The sequence below is a fragment of the Scyliorhinus canicula genome, chromosome 10, assembly GCF_902713615.1.
Source record: "Scyliorhinus canicula chromosome 10, sScyCan1.1, whole genome shotgun sequence".
NCBI lineage: Eukaryota > Metazoa > Chordata > Chondrichthyes > Carcharhiniformes > Scyliorhinidae > Scyliorhinus > Scyliorhinus canicula.
The window spans coordinates 115967663-115993669 of NC_052155.1; the positions used below are offsets into that span (position 1 = coordinate 115967663).

The 26007-nt window shown below is 43.4% G+C and overlaps 1 protein-coding gene across 1 annotated transcript in view; it reads left to right on the forward strand.

The window, feature by feature from the left end:
* Positions 1-24191, forward strand: part of LOC119972616 (retinol dehydrogenase 10-like) — a 94205-nt gene extending 70014 nt beyond the window's left edge. Inside the window, exons 3-5 of the mRNA XM_038809610.1 lie at positions 9613-9758; positions 17360-17491; positions 23206-24191. Of these exons, the coding sequence (XP_038665538.1) occupies positions 9613-9758; positions 17360-17491; positions 23206-23329 (402 nt within the window). The 3' untranslated portion in view covers positions 23330-24191. The remainder of the gene's footprint in view (positions 1-9612; positions 9759-17359; positions 17492-23205) is intronic.
* Positions 24192-26007: the final 1816 nt, after the last annotated feature.

Below are 26007 nucleotides of genomic sequence, written 5' to 3' on the forward strand. Positions count from 1 at the left end.
TTGTTAGTTAACCGTTGAAATGTGGCTGGGGCATTTTTCATGCCAAATGTCATAACTTTGAATTGGTATATACTATTTGGAGTCACAGCTGAAATCTCCTTGCCCTTTGAGATAAAGGTACCTACCTGCCAGTTACCTTAGATAAAAGTGGATTGTCCCACCTTCTCAGTGTAGTCCTCCAAGCGTGGGATAGGATAATTCTTGTAACTGCATAACTTTTCTATAGTCCACACTGGTTTCAGTACCATCACTATAGGTGAGCTCCATTAATTGCAACCCACTCCAATTATGCCATTTTTAAGCATGTTCTCAATTTATTTATGAACCTGTGGCAATTTTAAAGGGTTAAGTCTATATGGATGATGTTGTTTGATTGGAACAGCATTTCCCATATCTACATGTATAGCAATTTTAGTACTTTCCAATTTATCGCCACAAACTTGACCATGTGATATTAATAACTCTTTCAGGTGGTTCGTTTTTCCTCTGGATGGTAATTCGATAATTTATCCCAATTTTAAGAACGTCCTCATTATCCAATTTTTAATTTGAGGAATGTCAAATTCAGTCTCATCTGGATTCTGTTCTTCACTAAAGAATCACTAAAACCTCCTCCTTTTTGCTCTCGCTCCCTTTCAAAATACATTTTAAGCATATTCACATGACACGCATGGTGAGTTTTCCTTCTATCTGGCATTCTTGCCACCTAATTCACCTCACTCCATTTCCTTTCAGTCTGAAAAGCTCCACAAAACCTTGCTTTTAAAGGTTCACCTACCACTGGCAAAAATACAAACCTTTGCTTTCTTGTCCTACCTGTTTCATCACATGTTGTGCAACTTTTAAATGTTGTCTAGGCAATTCACCTGCTTTATTTAATTGTTCCCTAAAATTTGACACATAACCAATGATGTAACTTCACTGCTCACTCACCAATTTCTCCTTAATCAATTTAAGTGGTCCTCTTGCCTCGTGATCAAAAATTAGTTCAAAAGGAATGAATTTGATTGACTCATTGGGTGCACCCTAATTGCAAACAGTATGAATGGAATTTCTTTATCCCAATCCCCTGGATAATCTTGGCAATAAGCCCTCAACATTGTCTTTGACGTCTGATGCCACCGTTCTAACAAATCTGAAAATATTTAAACCGATTGGAACCAGGCAGTTGAAATTTTTCTGATCGCTACTTTGAAGCTGGCAAACCTTTCCACAAACAAGGTACTAATCTTTTTTTTTTCCCCTCCCCATCCTTGCCATGTCCTAAACTTGCTGACAAAAGTAGATTCTTGCCCTTGCAGCAAGCCATGGAACTAAGTTTTTAAAATGCACTCTGAAGTGCTTTCAGCCTCTCGGTGGACACCACCATTGGGTTCAAAGAAAATCTTGTCAGAGAAAACTGTAACAATATAATTACTGAAGCACCAAGGCTGAAACCCATACAAGAAATCCCCTCCATTTGGAACCTGGATCACTAAACCAACCCAGTACTTCCTCAATATTAGCTGCCCAATAATAAATTGGGTAAAGCTAAAACTCCTGACTGTCTATCCCTCTAGAAGAACTCCCTATATGGGGGGAGGGCGTCCAAATGAAAGAGGATACTAATTTGGTAATTCTGATGGAGGGGGCTTCTGGTGATGTCATGTAGAGCACGTTGCAGGAAAGGTGGCTCCTGCCAAGGTTTTTTTAAAATCCCATTTTGCAGGGGTTTTTGGTTGATCTAGGGAACATTTGCTTGACTGAGTTATGTCGCAGTTTCAAGGAAACAGCCCATTGTTTTGAAAACCAGGCTGGTACTGTAGTGATGGCACAGGAACTGGAAAAAATTGGGAAGCAGATGGACAGGCAGTTTGAGTGGCAAGGTAAAGAAACAAAGAAATCCTTTAAAGCCAGCATCGAAGAGGCATTGGGCCCAATTCGAGAGCAGTTTAGTAAGACCTCAAAGGCAGTGAAAGAGTAAGGCAAGACATTTAAGGGCCTTGAGGAGGTCTTGTCGCAGCACAAGGGATGATTTGCCTCATTGGAAGTGGAGTCACTGCTTGTGGCGAGAATAACAAGGGCAAAAGTGGAAGATCTGGAGAACCGGTTAAACTTTAGGATTGTGGGACTGCTATAGGGGGTGGAGGATTCTGGCCAACAAGAGTACTTCTGGGAGAGGTTCTCTCTGCTGGTGGGAGGGGATGAGGTGTTTGTCCCTCCGGGGTTGGATAGGGCCCATCGGACATTCTAGCAGAAGCCATTGCCGGATGAGGCTCCGCAAGCAGTGGTTATCCGCTTCCATAGTTTCCAGAGGAAAAAGCAGGTCCTGGAATGGGCAAAGAACCACACATTGACTCGGACAGGCACACAGTGCGAATCTACCTGGACATGGATACAGAGCTGTCGAAGAGTCATTCGGCCAAGGTGTTTAATGTTTTTTTTTTTCCGGTGATGTTGAGTAAAGGGGTGTTTGATAGGGTACCAGTAGAAGACGAGTATAGTTAGAATACCAGGATTTGGCCACTTGGTTGGGTAGGGCAGGCTAGGATGAATTAGGCTGTTGTTTTTGACTTTTTGGATGGGGACCCTGGGTGGGGGCTAGCTAACAAGCAGGAGTAGCCGGTGAGCTGGAGTGAACAGGGGCTGTGACATGTTGGGTCAGTTTCGGTGAGAGACAATGGGTCTTGGTTGTTTTGAGGAATACGGATAGCCAAGACTGAAGGTAGTCTGCATACCTTAGCGGCGGAGGGAGCAGCCAACAGGAGACTTTCTTTTATGGGTGCTGGACCATACAGTTGCAGAAGGCCTCGGTGAGTCAGATGTTTCATTCTGGCTTTGAGAACAGGGCCCCGGGGGATGGCTGTTTCCAGGTGTGAAAGGATTTGACTGATCAGGGGGGTCAGTACGCTATGGTTGCAGGATCATTGTAGGGGCAGGTGGTGCAGTTAGTGAATGTATAGGCCCAGAATTGAGACAGTGAATGTATACGCCGAGAATGCAAAGTTTATAATGTGGCTGTTGGCCGCAATACCGAATTTAGATATGCACCAACTGATTTTCGAGAATTTCAACTGTGTACTGGACCCGAAGCAGGATCATTCCAGGCCAGTCGTTTGGTCCCTTTTGAGGATGGTGAGGGTGTTGGCTGCAATCATGGAAGAGACTGGGAGGTGCAGACCCGTGGCAGGTTGTGCACCTGGGAGGTTAGGTGTTCATGTTTTCCCTCTTTCGTCCCTCCCATGCACAAGGTGTACTCAAAGGTAGACCTCTTTATTACATAGAATCACTGCAGTGCAGAAGAAGGCCATTTAGCTGATCAAGTCTGCACCTCTGAAATAGCACCCCACCCAACCTTGGACACTAAGAGGCAATTTAGCATAGTCAATCCACCTAATCTGCCCATCTTTGTCGTGGGTAGGACTCTTTTCTCCCCAGGGTGAAAGGGCAGGATATTCTGCAGTGGTTATTTCTGACCATGCTCTGCACCTGGTAGATCTGATGTTCGATTGTGGGAGTGGACCATGGGTATATGAGCGACCCAACTCCAGAACCATTGGCATGCAATAAAAAGCTGAAAATCAGCTTGACCTGCTGTCTGGACAGGGTGATTGAAGGGGGTGGGGTATGAGTATGGGGAGAAGGCTAGTCGTCTCTTGGCTCACCAGCTAAGGCAGCAGGTGAATCGTTCAGGTTGGAGATTTGGAGAATAGGCTGGTCCAGGTGGCATGGGACTGGGTGCGGCTACATCAATTGAATTTTATCAGCCTCACGGGTAAGGTTAAAGCTGACCTGCAAAGATGGGACGGCCTCCCATTGTCCTTAGTGGATGAGGTTCAATCCATCAAAATTAACATCTTACTGAGTATCTTGTTCTTATTTCAGGGCAGCACGTTGGCACGGTGATTAGCACTGCTGCCCCAAGGCGCAGAGGACCCAGGTTCGATCCTGGCCCTGGGTCATTGTCCATGAAGAGTTTGCATATTCTCCCCATGTCTGCATGGGTCTCACCCCCAAAACATGTGCAGGGTAGGTGGATTGGCCATGCTAAATTGGGGAAAAAATGAATTGGAAACTTTAAATTTAAATTTTTTTTTTAAATGTCAGGATCTTCTGGTATTTTTACCCAAGTCATTTTTACGGGGGATTGAGCAGCTTATATCAGGTTCCCTATGGGTGAGGAAAATCCTTAGGATTTGGAGGGGGATCCCGGGATCTGTTTGTGTCTTGCTGTGGGTCCAATTTGGGGGCGCTGGTGTCAGCATTTCTGCCTATTGCTCCAGCAAAGGACTCTTCAAACCTGGGAATTGTCTCTACTTTTAAAAATATGGAGGCAACTGTGGCCAAGCTGGGGTCAGTGTCATGATGGGCCCCCATTTGTATGAATCACTTGATCGAACCGGCAAAGTTGGCTGTCACATTTGGAGGTTTGAGTGAGTGATCTACCTCACGAGATGTGGTTTGCCAGCTTGAAGGAGTTGAAAGCAATCAGGCTCGTGAACTCTGAAGTGTTTGGGTACCTCCAGGCTTGAAATTTTGTTCGCCCCCACTGCGCTGTCTGAACTTGGTGAATAGGATTCTTTCCTGCTCTGGGTGGGAAGATGGTAGTTCTTGTATGTAAGGATGTGTCTCGCTGGAGGTGGGGGGCTGAAGGCCAAATGGGAGCAGCTGGGGAGGAGGAGGAGGTGTGGTGTGAGTCCCTCCACATGTGAATGCCACATCATTCTGTCCGAGGCTGCGTCTGATTCAGCTGCAGGGCACATCTCTCAAAGCCCTGAATGAGATGTTTCGTTGAGAGGTTTGAGGATGGGTGCAAGATCTGTATGAGGGGGTCCTGGGAACTGCACATGTTCTGGTCATGTCCCAAGCTTGTGGGTTTCTGGGTCTCTTATTTCAGCACCATATCGGCAATCCTGAATATTAAGCTGGAGCCCTGGTATCAGAGCTGCGGACGGGCATGGGGGCAGATGCCCTGGCATTTGCCTCACTGGCCTCACCAGTTGCTCTGAGGCAAATCCTCCTGCGTTGGAGACCAGTGACACCACCCAGCACCTCTGCATGGCTAGGTGACTTAATGAAGTCTGGAGGGTCAAATATATCAGAACGAGATCAATTGAAGGGCTCTACCGTAGATGACAACCTTTCATATTATTCTTCAAAAAATTGATCACGGTTAGCTGAGCTATTAAAGTGGGGAGGGGTGGGGTTAATCTGGTTATTGTTTTTATTATTTGGTTTACTGTTTGTAATTTGTGTACTTTTGGGGTTTCTTGGGGTATAAAATGATAAATATCGTGAATCAAAAATAATTCTGATGAAGGACTTTGGACGAAAAATGAGACACTGAGAAAGATATAAAAATCTCTGGTGTGCATTCATCTTGATGGTCTAGGCCTTGCCTGCTAAGGACAGGCAGAGGTCATCCCACTTTTGTACGTCCGAACCACCAGACTGATATAATTTAATTTCTGAAGTGAGGCCACCCAGATTCCCGGATAACTAAAGCTAGATCTGGCAAGGCGAAAAGGTAACATCCCCAGATGGGTTCCCCTCCCTGAGGGACTCTCTCAGTTTCTTCACAGCACCAGGGTCCCAGGTTCGATTCCCACTTGGGTTACTGTCTGTGCAGAGTCTGCACGTTCTCCCCGTGTCTGCATGGGTTTGCTCCGGGTTCCTCCCACAAGTCCCGAAAGACATTCCCATTTGGTGAATTGGATATTCTGAATTCTCCCTCAGTGTACCTGAGTAGGCACCAGAGTGTGACGACTAGGGGATTTACAAGGTAACTTTGTTGCAGTGTTAATGTAAGCCTACTTGTGACACTAATAAAGATTATTATTATTATTATCTTATTAACCAGGAAGCATTTGTTCTTGACCAAATTTAACATAGATCTGAGAAGCAGCCAATACTCGAGTAGCTTCATGATCTCATCCAAAGTGGTACTGGGTCCGTAACATTAAAAAAAGCAGATTACTTGCTTGCAAGGACACTCTATCCTCCCCCTCCAATTTATTTCCCTCCAACCACTGCAATGATCGATGCAATGGCTAGTACTAATAGTAATGCAAACAGGAGCCGAGACGATGGACCAACCCTGCCTCGTAGCCAGAGTTTGTCGCATTTGTGCGAACATTAGCAATGTGGGCCTCCTGTTCGGGCACTGAAGAGGGGGAGAGGATGACAATGACATTCAACAGCTGACCTATATTGGCCAACAATGGCTGACCCTTGACAAAACCCCTCTGGCTCTCCAATCACCTGGGAGGCAAAACCCCCAACAGGGCCAACAGCGTTTGCGAGTAACTTGGCATCCGCAAAGAGAAATGGGGTGATCCAACCCACGTTCTGTTGAGTCCTTGTCCTTCTGTGAACCTTCCAATGGGTAACGAACCCTAGGATAAGGAGTCATTACACAAATCTAAAATGAGAGGGATCAATTGTTCTGCAAACTTCTTATAAAATGGGGAAGCTGTCAGGGCCAGTAGCTTTACTGACTGCATCAACCCAATGCATTTCCTAATCTCCCCTGGACCCAACAAGGATTCCAACTCTTCCACCTCTCCCTCTATATATCACAGGGATGGATAGCCCATCCAAAAATTCTGTCATGACTGAACTCACCGCTCCGATTTATAAAGATCCGATTTAAAATGCTTCAAAAGCCGCATTGACCTTGAGTGGGGCGGAAACTAGACTGCCACTTACAATCTCCCAGGAGGCTATCTGCTGCCTCAGCTGATGAACTGGAAGACGACTGGTCTTCTCCCTGTGTTCATAAAATACTCCCCTCTAATGTCGCAGCTGGCCACCGGCTTATCCGTTGATAGTAAATCGAATTTTGTCTGCAACTTCTTCCAGCTCGGTAACCTCTCGGGGGTTGGGGCAAGAGTACTGACAGTCCACTTTAAAGATAGTCCACCAGTCTGCTGCTCCACCTTCGCAGTCTTTTATCCATGTGGGCTTTGAAGGAAATTCTCTCTTCTCTTTCCCCTCTTTTTCTCTCCCCTCCCCCCCCCCCCCCCCCCCCCAAAACATTTTAAAGGCTTCCCACAACGTAAAAGATGAGAGAAACTCGCTTTCATTCAATTTAATATCTTCTCCAATAGCAGTGGACATGCAATCGCAAACTCTTTTTGTCCCCTAACCGTGCCATATTCAATCTCCATGGCAGACGTTAGGATGGTCTAGACTCTAGTGCGAAAACCACATAATGTGGGGCATGATCTGAAATCCCAATCGCAGAGAACCCTGCCTCTTCCACAGAAGAATGGAGAGACCTATCACACACAAAAAAGTCAATGCACAGTAATCCTGTTAGACATGGGAGGGAAAAATATCTTTATCACCCAGGTGTAAAGATCACCATGGACCTACCCCCTTCTCTTTCTCCCCTTCCCCTTCCCATCACCATGAAAACCAACAACCCCTTTTCCACCTTGATGGAGACTGAGATTTGGGAATGGAACAATCCATTCTGGGATCCCGTACACAGTTAAGTCACCCCCCCCCCCCCCCCCCCCCCCCCAAAATATGCTGATGCAAGTCCAAATCTGGGATGGAGGCTAGTAGTTTTTTATAAAACCCATATTGTCCCAGTTCAGAGCATATACATTAACCCGGACTGGCAAGATGCCCACCAAAGACCCACAGACAATAAATGTCTCTCATTGGGATCTGCCAGTATCCGGTGGGCTCAATCAGCAGAGGGGACGGGAGTCCAACCTCTCCCATCTTTTCTAAATAAATTGGAAAAATATTCTATGGGAGTTGGGCCATCCATTTCCTCTAGCAACCTCACAACACTGATATTTTACATCCTGGAATAGTTCTCCAGATCACTCAATTTGGCCTTCAGTGCTTTTGCCATCAGTGACCTCAATCTGGTCGCTGTGCCTCTAGCTGCCTCCATGCCTTGCATCACTTTTACTGAATAGTTGGTCTTCTCAGCCAACCAGGAACCAGGCCTCTTCTATCGATTTGTTGAGGTCCCCCAAAACTATCCACCTTTTGCTTCTCAAATTCTACTGCACCTTTGCCGTTAATGGAGTGGCTGGAGTCATAGAAGCTGCCTCTGCCATTTTCTCCAACGACTAGCCCTGATTAAGCCTCTGATTCAGTAGATGAATTATCATCAGGCGGCTTCTTCCTGGGCATATCCCTGTTGTATGCATCTTATTGCCATAACTAAATAGGTTTTTGAATAGAAATATTCCCAGAAACTAGGAGAGAAAGGCTTAAAGACCATACACCAGCGGGGGCCACCTCGTGCGCATATTCCTCCTACATACCACCACCAGAAGTCTGGAACGATCAAGAATTCGGAGTACAGGAGCAACAATAAGTAGAAAACGTTTAACCCCAATTTGACATTCAAAACGTGTTCTCTACCACTTTTGCAGCATACTCAAATTAAGGATAAGATGGACACGAGATATTGTTAGGAGAAAGAGCCAGCTGAATGGAAAAGAGGCATGTTTTCCAAGCTGAGAGCAGATATGAAGCCTTGAGTAGCATTTTGCCGAACTGGAATAAAAAAACTTTTTGTTGAAGACTGACCTAGCCAACGGTGAAACCAAAGTGAAGGACAAGGGCAAAGATCTGCTTCATGTGGAGAATGAAAAGGGAAATGTAAATCTGATGCTGAAGGATCTAGAAGGAAAAGCTCTGGATGCCTCAACATACGGAACCATGAGTTGTTTTAAAACAAAAAAATGGCATGGCTGAAATGAAAATAAAAATTCTAATAAGATGAAAGTTGAATGATTGCAAGATGAAGCAGATGTTTTCGAAGGCGTATGAATCTCTGAAACAAGCATAAATTAATTTATAAAATGCCATTTACTTGTTTACTACTAATTTGCAAGTTTTATCCTCAAAGGGTCCAATGCTTGCTTTGCTGCTCTCTACGTTTTTATATACATGGAGAAGTCTTTACTGTTTTTAAAATGTATTTCTTCATTCCTTACTGATAATTGAATATAGAAATACCTGTCTAGTTGTCCTGATTAAATGCCTTAACTGGATTTAACAAATTACATTCACTACTAGAGACCAATGTAGAGGACCAGAGTCCAAAATACTGACATAAATCAAATGTGTTTACAGCATTCCAAATGTGACTAGTTCAAATGCTTCATATTTGAGTACCCATTTCATTTTTTCCAATTTGTGTGGCAATTTAGCATGTTCAATCTACCTACCTTGCACATCTTTGTGCTGTGCGGGCGAAACCCAAGCAAACATGGAGAATGTGCAAACTCCACACGGACAGTGACCCAGAGCCGGGATTGAATCTGGTCTCGGTGCCGTGAGACTGCAGTGCTAACCACTGAGCCACCGTGCTGCCCTTAAATGCTTCATATTATAACAGTTGCTTCTCTACTAGTACGTTTCACCTTATTTCTCTTCCCTGCCCCTCCACAAACCACCCAGTCTGGTAAATGGTAGATATACCAAATGTTTTTTCATATAAAATAATTATCGATAGGAGCATTAACTGTCTTGGCTACAGAAAACCAGTGCTTATTGCTGGCAACCCTGTTGCCCATGAATCAACCTTACATCAATGTTTCTGAGCATCTTGATTGAAGTAGAAAATGTTCTGAACTATAAATTTATTATGTCATTTAGGATTACTGTGCAAGCAAATTTGGAGCAATAGGATTTCATGAATCCTTGAGCCATGAGCTGAAGGCATCTGAGAAAGATGGGATCAAGATGACACTAGTCTGTCCATATTTAGTGGACACAGGCATGTTTCGTGGCTGCAGAATAAGGTGAGGTGGACAATGAGCGATTTAAAGAGTTTAAATTGGGTCTAGATATTGTACATTGTCATGGGTATCTGTGTGGAGTTTGCACATTCTCCCCCTGTCTGTGTGACCTTGATAGCAAGGGCTTAAGTCTCTCTTCGCAAGGTTTAGTGGTCTTTTGAGTTTGAGCATCTTTCTTGAAGTTCTTTAAAGATTTCAAAGCACTTCACATTAGCAGAGTCCCTTCGACCCATCAAGTGTGCACTGACAATAACTACCCCTAATCTCACACTGATCCCATTTATCAGCACCTGCATCCGTGAATGTGATGGTATTTAAGAATGCGTTTTAAAAGGTGGTCGTTTCCAGCCTCCGTTACCTTCTCGGGCAGTTCCTTGGTGAAATTCGTTCTCCAGTCCCCTCTGGATCTCCTGCCCCTCATCCTAAAACTATGCCTCCTTGTGATTGACCCCTCAACCAATGGTAACAGCTGCTTTCTATTTCCCCTTTCCAAACTCCTCAATCTTGTACACCTCCATCATATCACCACCCCTTCTCTACTCTAAAGAAAACAATCCAAGCGTGGTCTCTCCTTGTAGTGCAGATACACTATTCTAGTGACTCTCTTCTGTACCCCCACCAGTGCAATTACCTCCTTCCTATAGTGAGGTGACCAGAACTGCACCAAGTACTCCAACTGCAGCCTAACCAAAATTCTGTACAGCTCCATCATGACTTCCTTGATCTTGTAATCTATGGCACGACTGATAAAGGCAAGTGTCCCATATATCTTAACTATCCTATTCACCTGCTCTGCTACATTTCAGGGTTCTGTGAACAAGTACCCCAAGATCAATCTATTCCTCGGCTGTGTCCTGCCATTCTTGCATACTTCCTTTTCCTATTTCTTTGCCCAAAGTGCATGACCTCCCACTTAACAGTGTTAAATACCATCTGACCAACCCATCTATATCTTCCTGTGACCTAGGGGCATAGGTTTAAGGGGCAAGGTTTAGAGGAGATGTACAAAGCCAGTTTTTGTGTTTTTTTTTTTAAAAACAGAGGATAGTGGGTGCCTGGAACTCGCCACTGCCAGAGGAGGTGGTGGATGGGAATAGATGGATACGGGCCCCAGAAGTGTAGAAGATTTTAGTTTAGACGGGCAGCATGGTCCGTGCAGGCTTGGAGGGCCGAAGGGCCTGTTCCTGTGCTGTACTGTTCTTTGTTCTCTGACCCTCTTCTTCCTTGCTAACCACCCTACCAATTTTAGTGTCACTTTCAAACCAGCCTCCAATTACTCAAACAGTCTTTTACCACTATCCTATTACTAAACCAGTTTTGGATCCATCTCAACAGGTTTCCTTGGATTCCATGTGTTTTAACCTTTATCGGTCTCCATGTGGGACCTTGTCAAAGACTTGCTGCAAATATATAAACTACATCAATTGCACTTCCTTCATCCACACACTTGGTCACTTTATCAAAACATTCTATCAAATTTGTTAGGCATGACCTCTCTCTGACAAAGCCATGCTGACTATCCTTGATCAACCCATGCCTTTCCAAATGAAAATTAATTCTCTCCTTCAGAATTTTTGCAAGTTTCCCCATCACTGATGTGAGACTCACTAGTTTGTAACTCCCTGGTTTATCTCTTGAGGGGCTGGTTTAGCTCACTGGGCTAACTCGCTGGCTTTTAAAGCAGGCCAGCAGCACGGTTCGATTCCCGTACTAGCCTCCCCGGACAGGCGCCGGAATGTGGCGACTAGAGGCTTTTCACAGTAACTTCATTGAAGCCTACTCGTGACAATAAGCAATTTTCATTTTCTACCACCCTTCTTGGAAAGTGAAACAATATTAGCTGTTCTCCAGTCTTCTGGTCTCCTGTGGACAGAGGAATTAAAAACTTGCGTCCAAGCCTCTGCAATTTCCTCCTGCAGTAGGCTAGGATGCACTTTATCCGGGGATGGGGATTTGTCTCATACCTCCACGGTAGCACAATGGATAGCACTGTTGCTTCACAGCTCCAGGGTCCCATGTTTGATTCCAGCTTGGGCCATTGTCTACCTGTGTGGAGTCTGCACGTTCTCCCTGTGTCTGTATGGGTTTCCTCCGGGTGCTCAGATTTCCTCCCACAAGTTGGGTAATTTGGACATTCTAAATTCTCCCTCTGCAGGTGCCAGAATGTGGCGACTACGGGCTTTTCACAGTAACTTCATTGCAGTGTTAATGTGTGCCTACTTGTGACAATAAAGATTATATTCTATGTCAAACTGCTCAAGGTTTTCACAATCCCGTTTCCTGAATTCTGTATCTACGATCTCCTTCTGAGTGAAGACCAATGAGAAGTATTCATTTAACACACTACTAATGTTCTGCGGCTTAACATACTGATTTGCGTACTTGGTCTCCAATGGACCCTACTCTTTCTATGGTTAACCTCTTCCACTTAATGTATTTGTAGAATATCTTGGAGTTCTCTTCAAGTCCTTTATCATACCCCCTTTTTGTTCTTATTGCTTAAGTTCCTTCTTGAACTTCCTCCAGAGTCGCAGTTAAATTTCTCCCATTGGATTTGCTAAAAGCCTTTCTCTTCCTCCTTATCCAGTCTTGGATTGTCCTAGGCATCCAGGATTCCATGAATTTGTTGCTCCTGCATTCTTTTACTTTTTTTTCCCCCCACCAGCACCACCAGGTGAACATTTGGACCTGTATTTCACACACGTCCTCTTTGAATGACCTCCACTGCTCTGCTGTAGATTTTTTTCACTAAGTTGTTTCCAGTCCACTACACAGGGAGAGATCCCAGAAAACCGCATGAAGATGAATGATGCAGTTAACCTAATTAGTTGACGGGGCATGTTGTAGAATTGCTTGATTCTTTTTTTATTTTCTTTTGAATAAGCATTCACGAGAATAAGCAAATAGGGCCTTGTTAAGACTCGCATCTGACACAATTTAGGTTACCACTTTGCATCTTACTGGTATTTTGCAAGAGAGGGATGGTTGGTATCTTACAGTGCTACTGTTCATATGTTTGGGTGCCAGAGTAAGTCTTGAAATTTACAACCTTCTGATTTTAAAGGTGGGAATGCTACCAGCCAAGCCAAATTGACAGGTTGATATTTAATGAATGTAAGCCTCCAGCACTCTGGATTAAAGGCGTAGCTGAAAACTGAATTTTCCATGATGTATGTTTTGGTAATTACCTGCCATTTATTTATAGCTAAAAGGCATTTGTGTTGATGTCTCTTTAAACCTCAAGTTTGATGCACCTGCAGCATTTCAGGATATGAAATAGTTTATTTGTTACTTCAAGCCGCAGAAATGTAGTGAGGCAACCACTATAGCTTTCAGGTGTACTGGAGTGCAGGTGTGTACCAGCTTCAGACCTAGTTCATCTGTTCTTGATGACTACTGCAATCCAAAGGAATAAGTAAACTGGACTTGAGATTCATAAGACCTGATGGAATTTGTAGCACTGATAACCACGTCCGTCCATTCATGGCTTGGCTTCATTTTAAAAGTACAATAACTGCATTATACTTGTACTGGAATTTCAGGAGGGACCTTTACTGATAACTTAGGCAATTATTCAGATGCATCTTTAATGCATTAGTCCCACTTTCATTTTAAAATAAAACCATGATTTCTGGGATTTTTGCATATTTGCTTAAACAGGTTTGGTCATCAATTCTCTTGGATATCATATTTTTTCTCCAAATATGTTTTGCCTTTGGCTAGATAACACATCAGAAAGAAGTTATGCAAGCATTGTCCACTCTCTTACATAATTTTTTACTAATTTAGCTCTGCAAGACTTTCAGCATAATGGGGGGGGGGGGGGGGGGGGGGGGGGGGGGGGTAGGGTAGTGACATGGGGCTGAGTATTAAAATATTCTTTGTACAGATAAAAAGCCCTTCCTCCAAGCCCCACAGATATTTGTAAGTCCTGAAACATTTTCTGATGCTGCTTTTTTTTATTGTCACTGATTTCATTCTCTATAGGGAAGTCTCTGTTCAGCAGTGCCGTGCACGATTGTAAATATATTTTTGATCTCTCAGACTTTCTGTAGTTTACATATAGTTCATTCAGCTATTTCGACAGCAATGGTTTGAATTATTTGAAATGCAACTAATTATTTTTCACTTCAGCTGGGTGCCTGATTCCGATTAGACTAAGCAGGTGATGGTGTTCAAATAAAACTAGCTCTGAGAACTCCTGACATTGAAGGTTTATTAAACGTATAGGCCAGCTGCTAAATTAGTTCACTTCCAACAGATTTTTACATCTCTCTCTCTCTCTCTCTCTCTCTCTCTCTCTCTCTCTCTCTCTCATTGAGTTAAAATTAGCAATGATCTAACATCAATTGCCATTTGTGGAAGCAAATTCCCAAATACCACCCAGTATTTCTTTCTTTCAATCCTGAAGGGTCTGGCGCTCGCCCGACCTGTCCGCATACACTCCTCGCATGCCCGCCCATTTAAAAAAAAAAAAATCTTCTTATTGGCTTTTCTTGTATTTATAAACAGTTGTTACTTATATACATTACATTTTTCTTGCCCACGCCAATTGGCTTTATTTTAGAGGTTTGTCCTTCATTTGAATAACTGTACATACATTTTGCTGCCCTCTGGATCAGTCTGATATTCCCCCTTCCTCCTCTTTTCTCTTTCTCACTCCTCACACACACACTCACACACTCTCACTCGCGCACGCACTCACTCACCTGTCTGTTTCAGCACACTTCCTCTTCTCTTGGTTTTACTTCCTCCCCCCCCCCCCCCACCGGGGGTTGCGCAGTCCTTTTGGTTCTTCATCTTTCTTTTTTCCCCTGGCTTACTCCTCATTGCTGGTCTCAAACAGGTTTTGGAACAGGCCGACAAACTGCCCCCAAGTATCCAGGAAGCCTTCCTCTGACCCTCTGATGGCGTACAGGTGGAGAAATTCCAAGTGGTTAGCGAGCCGGTCTGCAGCTGTGGGTGGTGCTGCCAATCGCCAGCTGAGCAGGTTTCTCCAGCGTGCAATTTTGGGAAGCAAGGGCGTTGGCCCCCTTCCCCATGTGTAGCTCTGGCTGCTCCGATACCCTGAAGATTGCCACAATTGGGCATGGCTTCACCCTCATCTCCTCAACCGTGGACATTGCCTTGGAGAAGGCTGTCCAGAACCCAGCAAGCTTGGGACAAGCCCAAAACATTTGGATGTGGTTGGACGGGCCCCTCTGGCACCGTTCACATTTGTCCTCCACCTTTGGGAAGAACCTGCTCATTCGGGTTCTGGTCAGGTGCGCTCTGTGCACCACTTTGAGCTGCATTAGGCTTAGCCTTGTGCAGGAGCAGGTGGAGCTCACCCTGCTCAGTGCTTCGCTCCAGAGGCCCCATCCCACCTCTGTCCCCAGTTCGTCGTCCTCATTTTTGTCTGGTCCCGTCCAGTGGTGTTCAGGCTCTGTCCGGTAGCTGTGTGTACATTTTCCCAAATAGCGTGCCTCCCCCCCCCCCCCCCTCGCTTCTTGTGCCTAATCGGGTCCTCCAGTAGTGTGCTTTCTGGGGCCCCGGCGTACCCTACTTTGCGGAGGAAGTGCATTATTTGAAGGTGCCTCGATTCCTGTCCTCTTGCTAGTTTCCACTTGTCAGTTCGTCCAGTGTTGCCAGTCTGCGCCTTACGTAGAAGTCCCCGACCGTTCGTGTGCCCCCATCCTGTCGCTCTCTCTAAGGGACGAGAATCTTCCTAAAGTGCAGTGACAGAATTGCTCTCTGTAATCCAGTTGGTGTTGTACCTGCTGCAGCAGACTGCTTCACTGTGATATGAAAATGAAATTTCTATTGAACTGCTTTCGAAGCAGTGCAAGCCACTCTCCTGACGTTGTCGCTGCTGTGTTGGACACAGCAGGCAGGTCAACATGGGTGTAACATTGAATGTTCGAACATATCACATGAAGGCAAACTGTGATCTGAGTCCATGCCAATTGTTTTACAAGGTAGTGTTGTGGGTGGTCCAGTTTAAGTTGTTCAAAAGCCTTTTATGCAGAAATCCTGTCTGGGTGCTGTTTTCCTTTCTGGCCTCTTGACTGTCCCCAATTGCAACCCATACGCAAATGCCCGCCATGCATTCAGCTTCCTAGGACCCAGCTCTTGAATTCTCTCTGACCCCTGTGCATCTCTCTAACTCTGCCTCACTTCCTTTAAAATATTCCCTAAATGATATTTCATTAACCAATTTCTGATTTTTCCTTGTCTCTGACATATTTTGTTTTGTAATGTTTCATTGAGGCTCCTTGGGATAATACCATATATTAAAGGTGATATCTGAATATAAATTGTCTTATCATAATTGGGTAATTTCTCCATCCAGATCCTAAGATTGCGTATGTTTCATTACCAGCATGGTTTGTGTGGTTTAGGTGCTATGTCCATGTCAAGGGAAAGGCTCTGCTTGACAGATGGGTGATAATTTTGTGTATGATGGTCTTGAGTTTTCTACATCTTGTTCTGTGTGGCATTTTGAGAAGCTGAAACTTAGGATGAGTGATATTTAATGTCCCTCTTTGTAAAAGGTTGCATAAAGATCAAAAATGAACATACAAAAATATGAATTTGGAGCAGGATATTGTCCAACGTTCTGCCACAGTTGGAAGTGTGTTTCTGTTTTGCTTCTACCTTGTGTTCTGAGGGGGAGGAGGGGAGCAGGGCAGCTGAGGTGTTGGGAGGAGACTGGCCCTAGTAATTTGGGAGGGTCTGGGCAAGGAGGGCAGCTCCCAAATCTACCTCTACCAGAATAGCAATTGAATCCTGCACTTTGATTATGAACCACACGTGCTAACAAGCCCCTTATTCCTTCTGGTTGTTTAAAAAAGCACTTGACTTGCATCGCACACAATGTCCATCAGTTTAAATATTATACTTGCATGCTTCTCATTTCTCTCTCCTGCTTTAATCACTTTTCATTTTCCCTTTTTACCAGTGCTGCCCAAAGAAATAGATGTCTCTTTATTAGACTACCATCTAAACTTGCCTAAAATAGACGTGTCCCTGACTTGATCTGGGGGGAAAAGCACTCATCAGTTACCAATCAGCTTCCCCTGTGTGGTATAAATTTGGGTGTTTTTCTTTGCCTTGCCATGTCACACTGGTTTCTTTACCTCCGGAATCTCTGATTTTGAGGCCTACAAGGTCTTCTACTTACACTCCTGCTGCTCTGCTGTCAAACATTATCTAATCCATGTTTCCCTTGCCTCTAGGCCCTGCAATTCTTCTTGGAAACTGACCTCCGAAAGATCTCTAGCTCATTCTCTTTATTTTTGCTAACTGTTGCTGTTTTTACCTGTTGCTTTCTTGCATGGCTTCCTCTCGGGCTCAACTATCTCTGCAGCTGTTTGTTCACTTCTAATAGTGCAAGTATGTGTATTGATATACCAAGTACATATTGTAATATATATGTAGGTGACTTCTTTCCCTATCTCCAAAGATACCTAGCGTAATTATAGTATAGAATACCTACACCTCGTGCAAAATTTGTACTAGTTTAATAATACTGTGCGCTTTACAAAATTCATGCAACTGTTGGTGTGTATTTTGAGGAACCTTGTATAAAAATCAAAAGGACTGTTCTAAAACTTCTCTTGCAGGAAAGAATTTGAGCCATTCCTTCCTCCTTTGAAACCAGAGTACTGTGTGAAAGAAGCTATGAGAGCCATCCTCACAGACCAACCAATGATTTGTACACCTCGACTAATGTACACAGTAACATTCATGAAAAGGTAAGATAAGGTGAAAAAGAATTGCTTAACCATCAGAGAACAATGGGTTATATTTTAAAGACTTGGAATATAAAATCTAATATTATACACTTACAATCTCTAAGCAATATTTCAACAGAAATATTCCTGTTGTACCTATTTTTATTGTAGCCCTGGAGGCAGTACTTAGTGAGGTAATATACATGTGTTGGGAACAGGTAGTATTACTTCATTCAAGATTCCATCCCTTTTAGGAGTAAAGTTGTGGCAAATATAACTTCTGCAATGAACTGATTTTCGAGTACTAATGAACCAATATTGTTAACGTTCCAGAAGCAAGATAGATATGCCTAGATTTCCTGCCATCTTCTGTGTAACTTTGGGACATAAATGGTGCCTGCTTGCTGTGTCCTAATTCTTGGCAGCAGGCAGGTGCATTATGCACATAAAGCGGGCTGTAAATATCAACTTATTGTCACACTTGGGCCAGTGTTTAAGCTGTTCATTTCTAAAAGATGGGTTGTCCGATTATGTGAAAAGACTCCAGATGAATGGCACCTGTTAGAGTTGTCTTGTTGCATTGCCATCCTGTTCTTGTACCCTCCTGACATTCATTCAATGCCAACAATGACAAGTGCTGCAATTCTGAATTGGTGCCAACGCGGTTCTTTCCTAGTATGTCAACTGTACTGACTCTGCAGTAACTTCTGAGTTGTTTGGTAGCCCCAATAACCAAATACTAATACTTGCCTATAACTGATCATGAAAGTTCCCATGAAGACACACACACACACACACACACACACACACACACACACACACACACACACACACACACACACACACATTATATAATATATATATGTACTATGCATGCTAATGACACTACTTTCTGAGCTATCATCTGCAGCACATTCTGTACACAGAACAGTTTGATTCCATGCAAGGGTTTTTGGTCGGGTCACTGTGCACAAGGCTGACTGAACAGATTAGCCCAGATGTGTGTAAAGCACAGCTGCTTCTAGGGCATTGATAATAAATAATGTGAGAAATTTTACAATCATAGAATTTACAGTGCAGAAGGAGGCCATTTGGCCCTTCGAGTCTGCACTGATCCGTGGAAAACCCACGCCTCCACCCTATCCCTGCAACCCAGAAAACCCACCCAACCTTTTGCACACTAAGGGGCAATTTTAGCATCCACCTAACCTGCACATCATTGGACTGTGGAAGGAAACTCGTACAGACGCTGGGAGACACAGGGAGCAAGTGCAAACTCCACACAGTCACCCGATGAGGGTTACTATAGCCAGTTATGGCGCAGGAGGCCATTCTGCACAAGTTCATTCCAGATCCCCACAGAGCAATCCAGTCAGTCCCACTCACCTGCTTGATCCCATAGCACTGAAAGTTTTTCCTTCAGCTGTCCCTCCAATTTCCTTCGTGAAATCATATTTGTTTCTGCTTCCATCACCCTCTTGGATAGTGAGTTCCAAGCCATTACTGCTTGCTGAGGGCGGCACGGTGGCACAGTGGTTAGCATTGCTGCCTACGGCGCTGAGGACCCGGGTTCGAATCCCGGCCCTGGGTCACTGTCTGTGAGGAGTTTGCACATTCTCCCCGTGTCTGCGTGGGTTTCACCCCCACAACCCAAAGATGTGCAGGGTAGGTGGATTGGCCACGCTAAATTGCCCCTTAATTTGGAAAAAATGAATTGGATATGCTAAATTTATAAAAAAAAAAGAAAAAAAAATTACTGCTTGCTGGTAACTCTAATTTCTGCCTGCTTTTTTTTTTGTGCCCCAAATCTTCGGGTCCCCTAGTCTTTCTACCTTTGTCTAATGGGAAAAATCAATTGGTCACTTTCTGCCAGTCTATCTATGCACTGTTGTAGGTGATTCCTATTGTTCTCACTATGTAAATCTAAGTTTCATATCACCAAATTTTAATTTTACTCCATATTCCAAGATACAAGTCATTTGTATATAACCACTGTCTCCCATCCTCCTGTCCAAAAAATCAATCCCCTACTATCACTTTGTTTTTCTATCATTTGAGTGCTAATTTTTACTGAATACTAAGCCTTAACTAGGCTTTTTTATGTGACACTTGAACAAACATTTAGAATTAAGAACCCCGTTGTTGCCTGTGTCTTAACCCTGAAGGATAACTTGAAACACTGGTTTCTAAATGGTGTAAGTTTGTTTGGAATAATGTGAGAACAATGTACAATCCAATGAGGAACTAGACCAGCTGTGTAAAACAGTTAATAAAGAATATTAATAAGAAACAAACACGTGACTAAAGATTAATAAAGGAAAAGTCACCATAGTCCCAGATGACCATAGGCTGCTTTCTCCTTTTGAGGGATAGAGCTGACTGGTGGTGATTTGGTCTGAGGATCACCACACCTCAGGTGAGGTGAGGGGCAAGGCTGAGAAGTGGGGGGGGGGGGCCTTGTATAACATCAGGGAATTGAACCCATGCTGTTTGCCTCGCTCTGCATCATGAACCAGCTATCTCTCCAAGTGAGCTAAATTGGCCCCAACAATCTCTGTTGACTGGACAGTTGGTTTGTCAGAGGACGAACAGCGGTTGGTAGAGTTCTTGGAGGGTTTGGAGTCCCCCCCCCCCCCCCCAGGTGGGGGAGGAGTTGGAAGGACTGCTGGGGTTGGAAGAGGATCGCATGGCTTTACAGCCATTCCTCCACTTTCCTTTACTCTAATTAACCCAAATAATTGATTAGGATAAAGTCCTCCAATATCAACATGTCAGACGTCTTGCTTATCTGGCTCTCCTTCAGATTTGTTCTTCAATCTCTCTTTCTCTATTTGGAGGCCTACAGAATATCCCAGGTAGCATTATCTTGCTTTTCTTTTGCTTCTAAAATGGACTCTTATCTTGCCCCCTCAAGGCCATCCCTTTTTCCAACATTACAATGTCTTCCTTAATCAGTACTGCCACCCCACCTCTCCCTTCTCTATCTTTTCTGAGCACTTATTGGGTATTAAGCATCTAGTCCCCTCAGTTTTAAGCCACATTTTCATTTTTGTCACTGCATCATATTCGTGCACTGTTATTAGTGCTTGTAGCTCACCACCCTTGTTTGTGTGTATGTATTCCAATCCTGCAGTAGGTATTCATCTAGTATTTAATATGGAGCTGCTCCCTTCTCTAATACTGTCTAAAACACACTTTCTGCACCTCATTTCTCCTGCCATATGCTGGTGCCTGCCCCTTGTCAATTTAGTTTAAACCTCCACAACCACACCTGCCCGCAAGGATGCGATGCAACCCATTCCCTTTTGAATCGGTGCCCTCTGTCCCTGAGCTGGTCCCGCACCCCAAGAATCAGAAAACTTCTCTCTACCATGCTTCAAGCCATGCAATGATCCTCTCTTTCTATTTGGGAGCACGGTAGCACAAGTGGATAGCACTGTGGCTTCACAGCGCCAGGGTCCCAGGTTCGATTCCCTGCTGGGTCACTGTCTGTGCAGACTCTGCACGTTCTCCCTGTGTGTGCATGGGTTTCCTCCGGGTGCTCTGGTTTCCCCCCCTCAGTCTAAAGATGTGCAGGTTAGGTGGATTGGCCATCATAAATTGCCCTTAGTGACCAAAATGGTTGGGAGGGGGGCTTAAATGGGTCAGTGCAGACTCGATGGGCTGAATGGCCTCCTTCTGCACTGTTATGTTCTATGTTCTGCACTTTAACTTCCTGCCTACATCCCTAAAATCTGATCTTAAAGCCTTACTACCTCACTTTTCTGTCATTAGTGTCAACATGCAGCACAATTTCTGGTTCACTTTCTTCCCTGCCTGATGTCGAGGAGGCGACACTCCATGATGGTTACAGATAGACTACGGCATTGCTTACAATAACAGCATTTCTATGCGTTGCGGTTTCTGTTCCCTCCTAGACAGTTCCTTACCCTGGTGCCATGGTGTGGGCTGTAGTCCTTCAGGGCATCATCACTCTAAAACTGAGTATCTGTTTTGAGATTGGCACACACCCCAAAGAAGTATTACCTATCTGCCCTTTCTATTCTTCTGGATGGCCACCCACTTATTATTCTGTCTGTAGGACAACTGTCTCCTGACGCATGCAATTCAGGAAATTGATGCTCTGCTATAACTCCAGCTTGACCTCAGAATTTCTGAGCTTGAGAGGCAGCTGGAGAGGCTGCCTGCACCCATGGCCCACCAAGGCATGTAAAGTGCCCTGAAGTTCTGATGTGGTGCAGGAAATGCAAGCAACTAGCCTCCTGTATTACTTTTGCAGTGTTTGTTGCTGCAGGGACTGCAGAGCTTCTGGCCAATCAGATTGGCTGGCAGCTCTCGAGCTGGAACGCCCTCCCGAATGCGGGGTGTAAATTCCATCTATCACCTCGTGTGACGCTCATTCGAGTGAGGCATGTCTGCGGGGGCTCCTTGGACGGCAGGAGCGAGACTACCATCTGGCCGTAGAGATTTTGTATCTTCATGTCCAGGGCATCCACTCTTTAATATCGCTTTTATATCTGTTGTTAAATGTTCCTTGGTTATTTGATTAAAGTATCAAAGTAATCATATCCTATCTTTTGAGGCCATTTACATCTCTCATTCTTGCAACAGCAACTAATTCCATCCTTGAAACCAGTGATCCCCTTTCTGTCTGTAGATTATTTAATCCATTTAGGAACCTCCATATTTAATCTGACCTAGCTTGTTCTACATGCACGTTCAACCTGGATGATTAAAAATCTTTTTCTGGTACTTCACAAATGTTGACAAATGTGAGGTTATCCATTTTGGTAGGAATAACAGCAAACGGGATTATTATTTAAACGATAAAGTATTAAAGCATGCCGCTGTTCAGAGACACTTTGGTGTGCTAGTGCATGAGTCACAGAAGGTTGGTTTACAAGTGCAACAGGTGATTAAGAAGGCAAATGGAATTTTGTCCTTCATTGCTAGAGGGATGGAGTTTAAGACTAGGGTGGTTATGCTGCAATTGTATAAGGTGTTAGTGCGGCCACACCTGGAGTATTGTGTTCAGTTTTGGTCTCCTTACTTGAGAAAGGACGTACTGGCGCTGGAGGGTGTGCAAAGGAGATTTACTAGGTTAATCCCAGATCTGAAGGGGTTGGATTATGAGGAGAGGTTGAGTAGACTGGGACTGTACTCGTTGGAATTTAGAAGGATGAGGGGGGATCTTATAGAAACATTTAAAATTATGAAGGGAATAGATAGGATAGATGCGGGCAGGTTGTTTCCACTGGCGGGTGACAGCAGAACTAGGGGACATAGCCTCAAAATAAGGGAAGTAGATTTAGGACTGAGTTTAGAAGGAACTTCTTCACCCAAAGGGTTGTGAATCTATGGAATTCCTTGCCCAGTGAAGCAGTTGAGGCTCCTTCATTACATGTTTTTAATGTAAAGATAGATAGTTTTTTGAAGAATAAAGGGATTAAGGGTTATGGTGTTTGGGCCGGAAAGTGGAGCTGAGTCCACAAGATCAGCCATGATCTAATTGAATGGCGGAGCAGGCTAGAGGGGCCAGATGGCCTACTCCTGCTCCTAGTTCTTATGTTCACTTATTCTTCTATGAGCTCAAATCCAACTATTGCACTTTCTGTACCCAACTAACTTAAACAAAACCTTTTTTTTTAAATCAACCAAGTTTTGCAATTTTAAAAGAGTGCCTCAAGTCTGCAGAATGTTTCTATTATAAATAATAAATGTTTTTTGTATTTCAGCATTATGCCATGGGAAGCTGTCGTTTGTATGTACCGTTTTTTGGGAGCAGATAAGTGCATGTATCCATTCATTGCTGAGAGAAAACAGGCTTTAAACAACAATGAAGCCAAAAATGAAATCTAGAGCAAAACTGCTTGCTATGTCCAGCACTGGGGCCCCCTCGCAGAAGTGCATGCAATATTTGACTCGTCAACATCTCCATACAATTCAAAGTGTTTGCAGTGACTACGTTTGAGTGATACACACTTGGCAAACAGCTGTGAAGCTTTAGCTTTCCATGATCACTATGGATAACGCAGTTAATACTGTACCTGTGTATTGGAACAAGTCACAAGATAAATGTATTATGCCAATCATTTGTATAATTTTTCTAGTGGTTAGACTTGCACACATTTTCATGCCAACTGAGCAAAGTAAGATATTATGTTTTTAACATGACTTTTACCCAGCAATGCCATTTGTGTTTGCTGTTAGAGCTGTATTTATGTGATGTTCAACTAGAGATGTAGATAAGTGCAGTACTTTATAAAATTCCTGTTACTATAACTTTTGAAATAGTAAATGCACTGTAATTATTGACTTCTCCCACAGTCCACTGCAAGTACTTCTGTAAATTTTAGAATTACTGTTAATGGAATATTCCTAAAACACTGCAAATTTCTCCAAATGGATCTTTTGCAGTTTAAAATTGCAGAACAAGTGTTCCTGTTGAACACAAATACATTTTTAGGAAAATCTCTCATTGGTGTGCCTTTTGAATCTAGTTTAAATGTCCTATTTTCTGTGGATTAGTGGTCCATTTTTTTTAAGCCTGAAATTTCTACCTCCTTTGTATATCTATTTGAATAACACCTAAAATCTGTTTATCAAAAGTAAATGTCTTTTGTGATCACTTTATATATAGATCAATATCTAGTCAGTTTTTTAAAGTAATATGGCTAATTGTAAAGAATTTTTAATTAAAATGCCATTGCAAGATGCAAAAGCTGTGGGCAATTTTTATGATGCTTGGTATTGGAGAAACAATATTTGAATTGAAATTAATCATTCAACCGAAATCTCAGCCATACATGTTTGGTGAGCTGTAGGTTACATTAGCTGGACTGTACCTTCCCTACATTTTAAATGTGTTGCTTTGAGAATTTGTACCATAGTCCCCTAAACTACACCACTGAAATTGATAACTGGTCATTTTCCAACCAATAACCACATTGAAAGAATTTATGACATTTTTCTAAACTGAAACCCTTCCAATTTTTTCTTTTTCTTTTATTCTTCTCTCTTGTATCTTTTTAAAATGGAAATGAAATGAAAATTGCTTATTGTCACAAGTAGGCTTCAAATGAAGTTACTGTTAAAAGCCCCTAGTCGCCACATTCCGGCGCCTGTTCGGGGAGGCTGGTACGGGAATTGAATCGTGCTGCTGGCCTGCCTTGGTCTTCTTTCAAAGCCAGCAAGTTTAGCCCTGTGCTAAACCAGCCCCAACCAAATGGAAAATCTTGAGAGCAATGTGTAGATTTCTCCCCTTGATCTATGGTCCAGGATAGTCCCGACTTCACGTATGTGAATTAGAAACTTCATCCAACTGCATTACACACACCTGGCCATATTTTTCTTCCACCAATGATCTTGCCCAGAAGCTCAAGCTTTTGGGCAAGGTACAGTCCAATCCAGAAATGGGTCGGGCATTCCTGATAATTGGCTGCCATAATGGATACATGGGGTGGCACGGTGGCTAGCATTGCTCCCTCACCGCTCCAGAGGCCCGGGTTCAATTCTGGTCTCTGATTAATGTCTGTGTGGAATTTGCACTTTCGCCCCGAGTCTGCGTGAGTTTCCTTTGGGTGCTCCGGTTTCCTGCCACAGTCCAAAGATGTGCCGGTTAGGTGGATTGGCCATACGAAATTGCTCCCTGGTGTCCTAAAGATTAGATGGGGTTACTGTGTTACAGAGATAGGGTGGAAACGTGGGCTTAAGTGCGGTTCTCTTTCCAAAGGCCGGTGCAGACTCGGTGGGTCAAATGGCTTCCTTCTGCACAGTGGGGATTATATTCTATGATTTTTGTTTGAAAATTTGTCAGAATAAAATGCATTGACAGACTACAAATGTATTCATCTTTGGAACAACACTGATGGGTGGGAGAAACTTTTTTACATAGTGGGAATGCACTTCTGAGGTTAGTAATTGAAGTGTGTGTATTTTTTTTTCTCATAGAATGGTTGGGCTGAAAATGTTTCTCTGTTTTAACTTCTACGTACATGCTTTCAGGTTTGATAAACTAAATCTACAAATTTGCTCAAAGATACCACGATTTTTGTGAACTTGTAAGCTTTTAAATTCTTCATCTGTAATTATGGGACATATGAGTAGAGTCCATCAGTTTAAAATCTAAAGCTATAACAAAGCTTTTAATATTTGCAACAAATGATGAGGAAAGGTAGGTTTATATATGAACATTGAATCTCTGGGTTGTATTCATTACTGTTGTGGCCAATCTTTGTCTCAATACTAAATTCCATACCAGAGTGAACTATTAAGGGAAAAAATGCTGAGGTTTTCTGACATTAATTTTGGTTAGTTCTATAGTTGCAATTTTATGCGCATTAGCAACGGAGTGAAATTGGTATATGCCAGTACAACAAGTCCTCACTTAAAGTTGTTCCACTTATCGTCATGATTTTCAGGAACACAGTAATTTGTGGGTTCCCATAGGAGTGAATGTTAACCTGAAGCTAGGATCATTCGACATTTTGTCTGAAAATAACCACCATACAAGTTGAAGTACTGCATCCATAACTTGC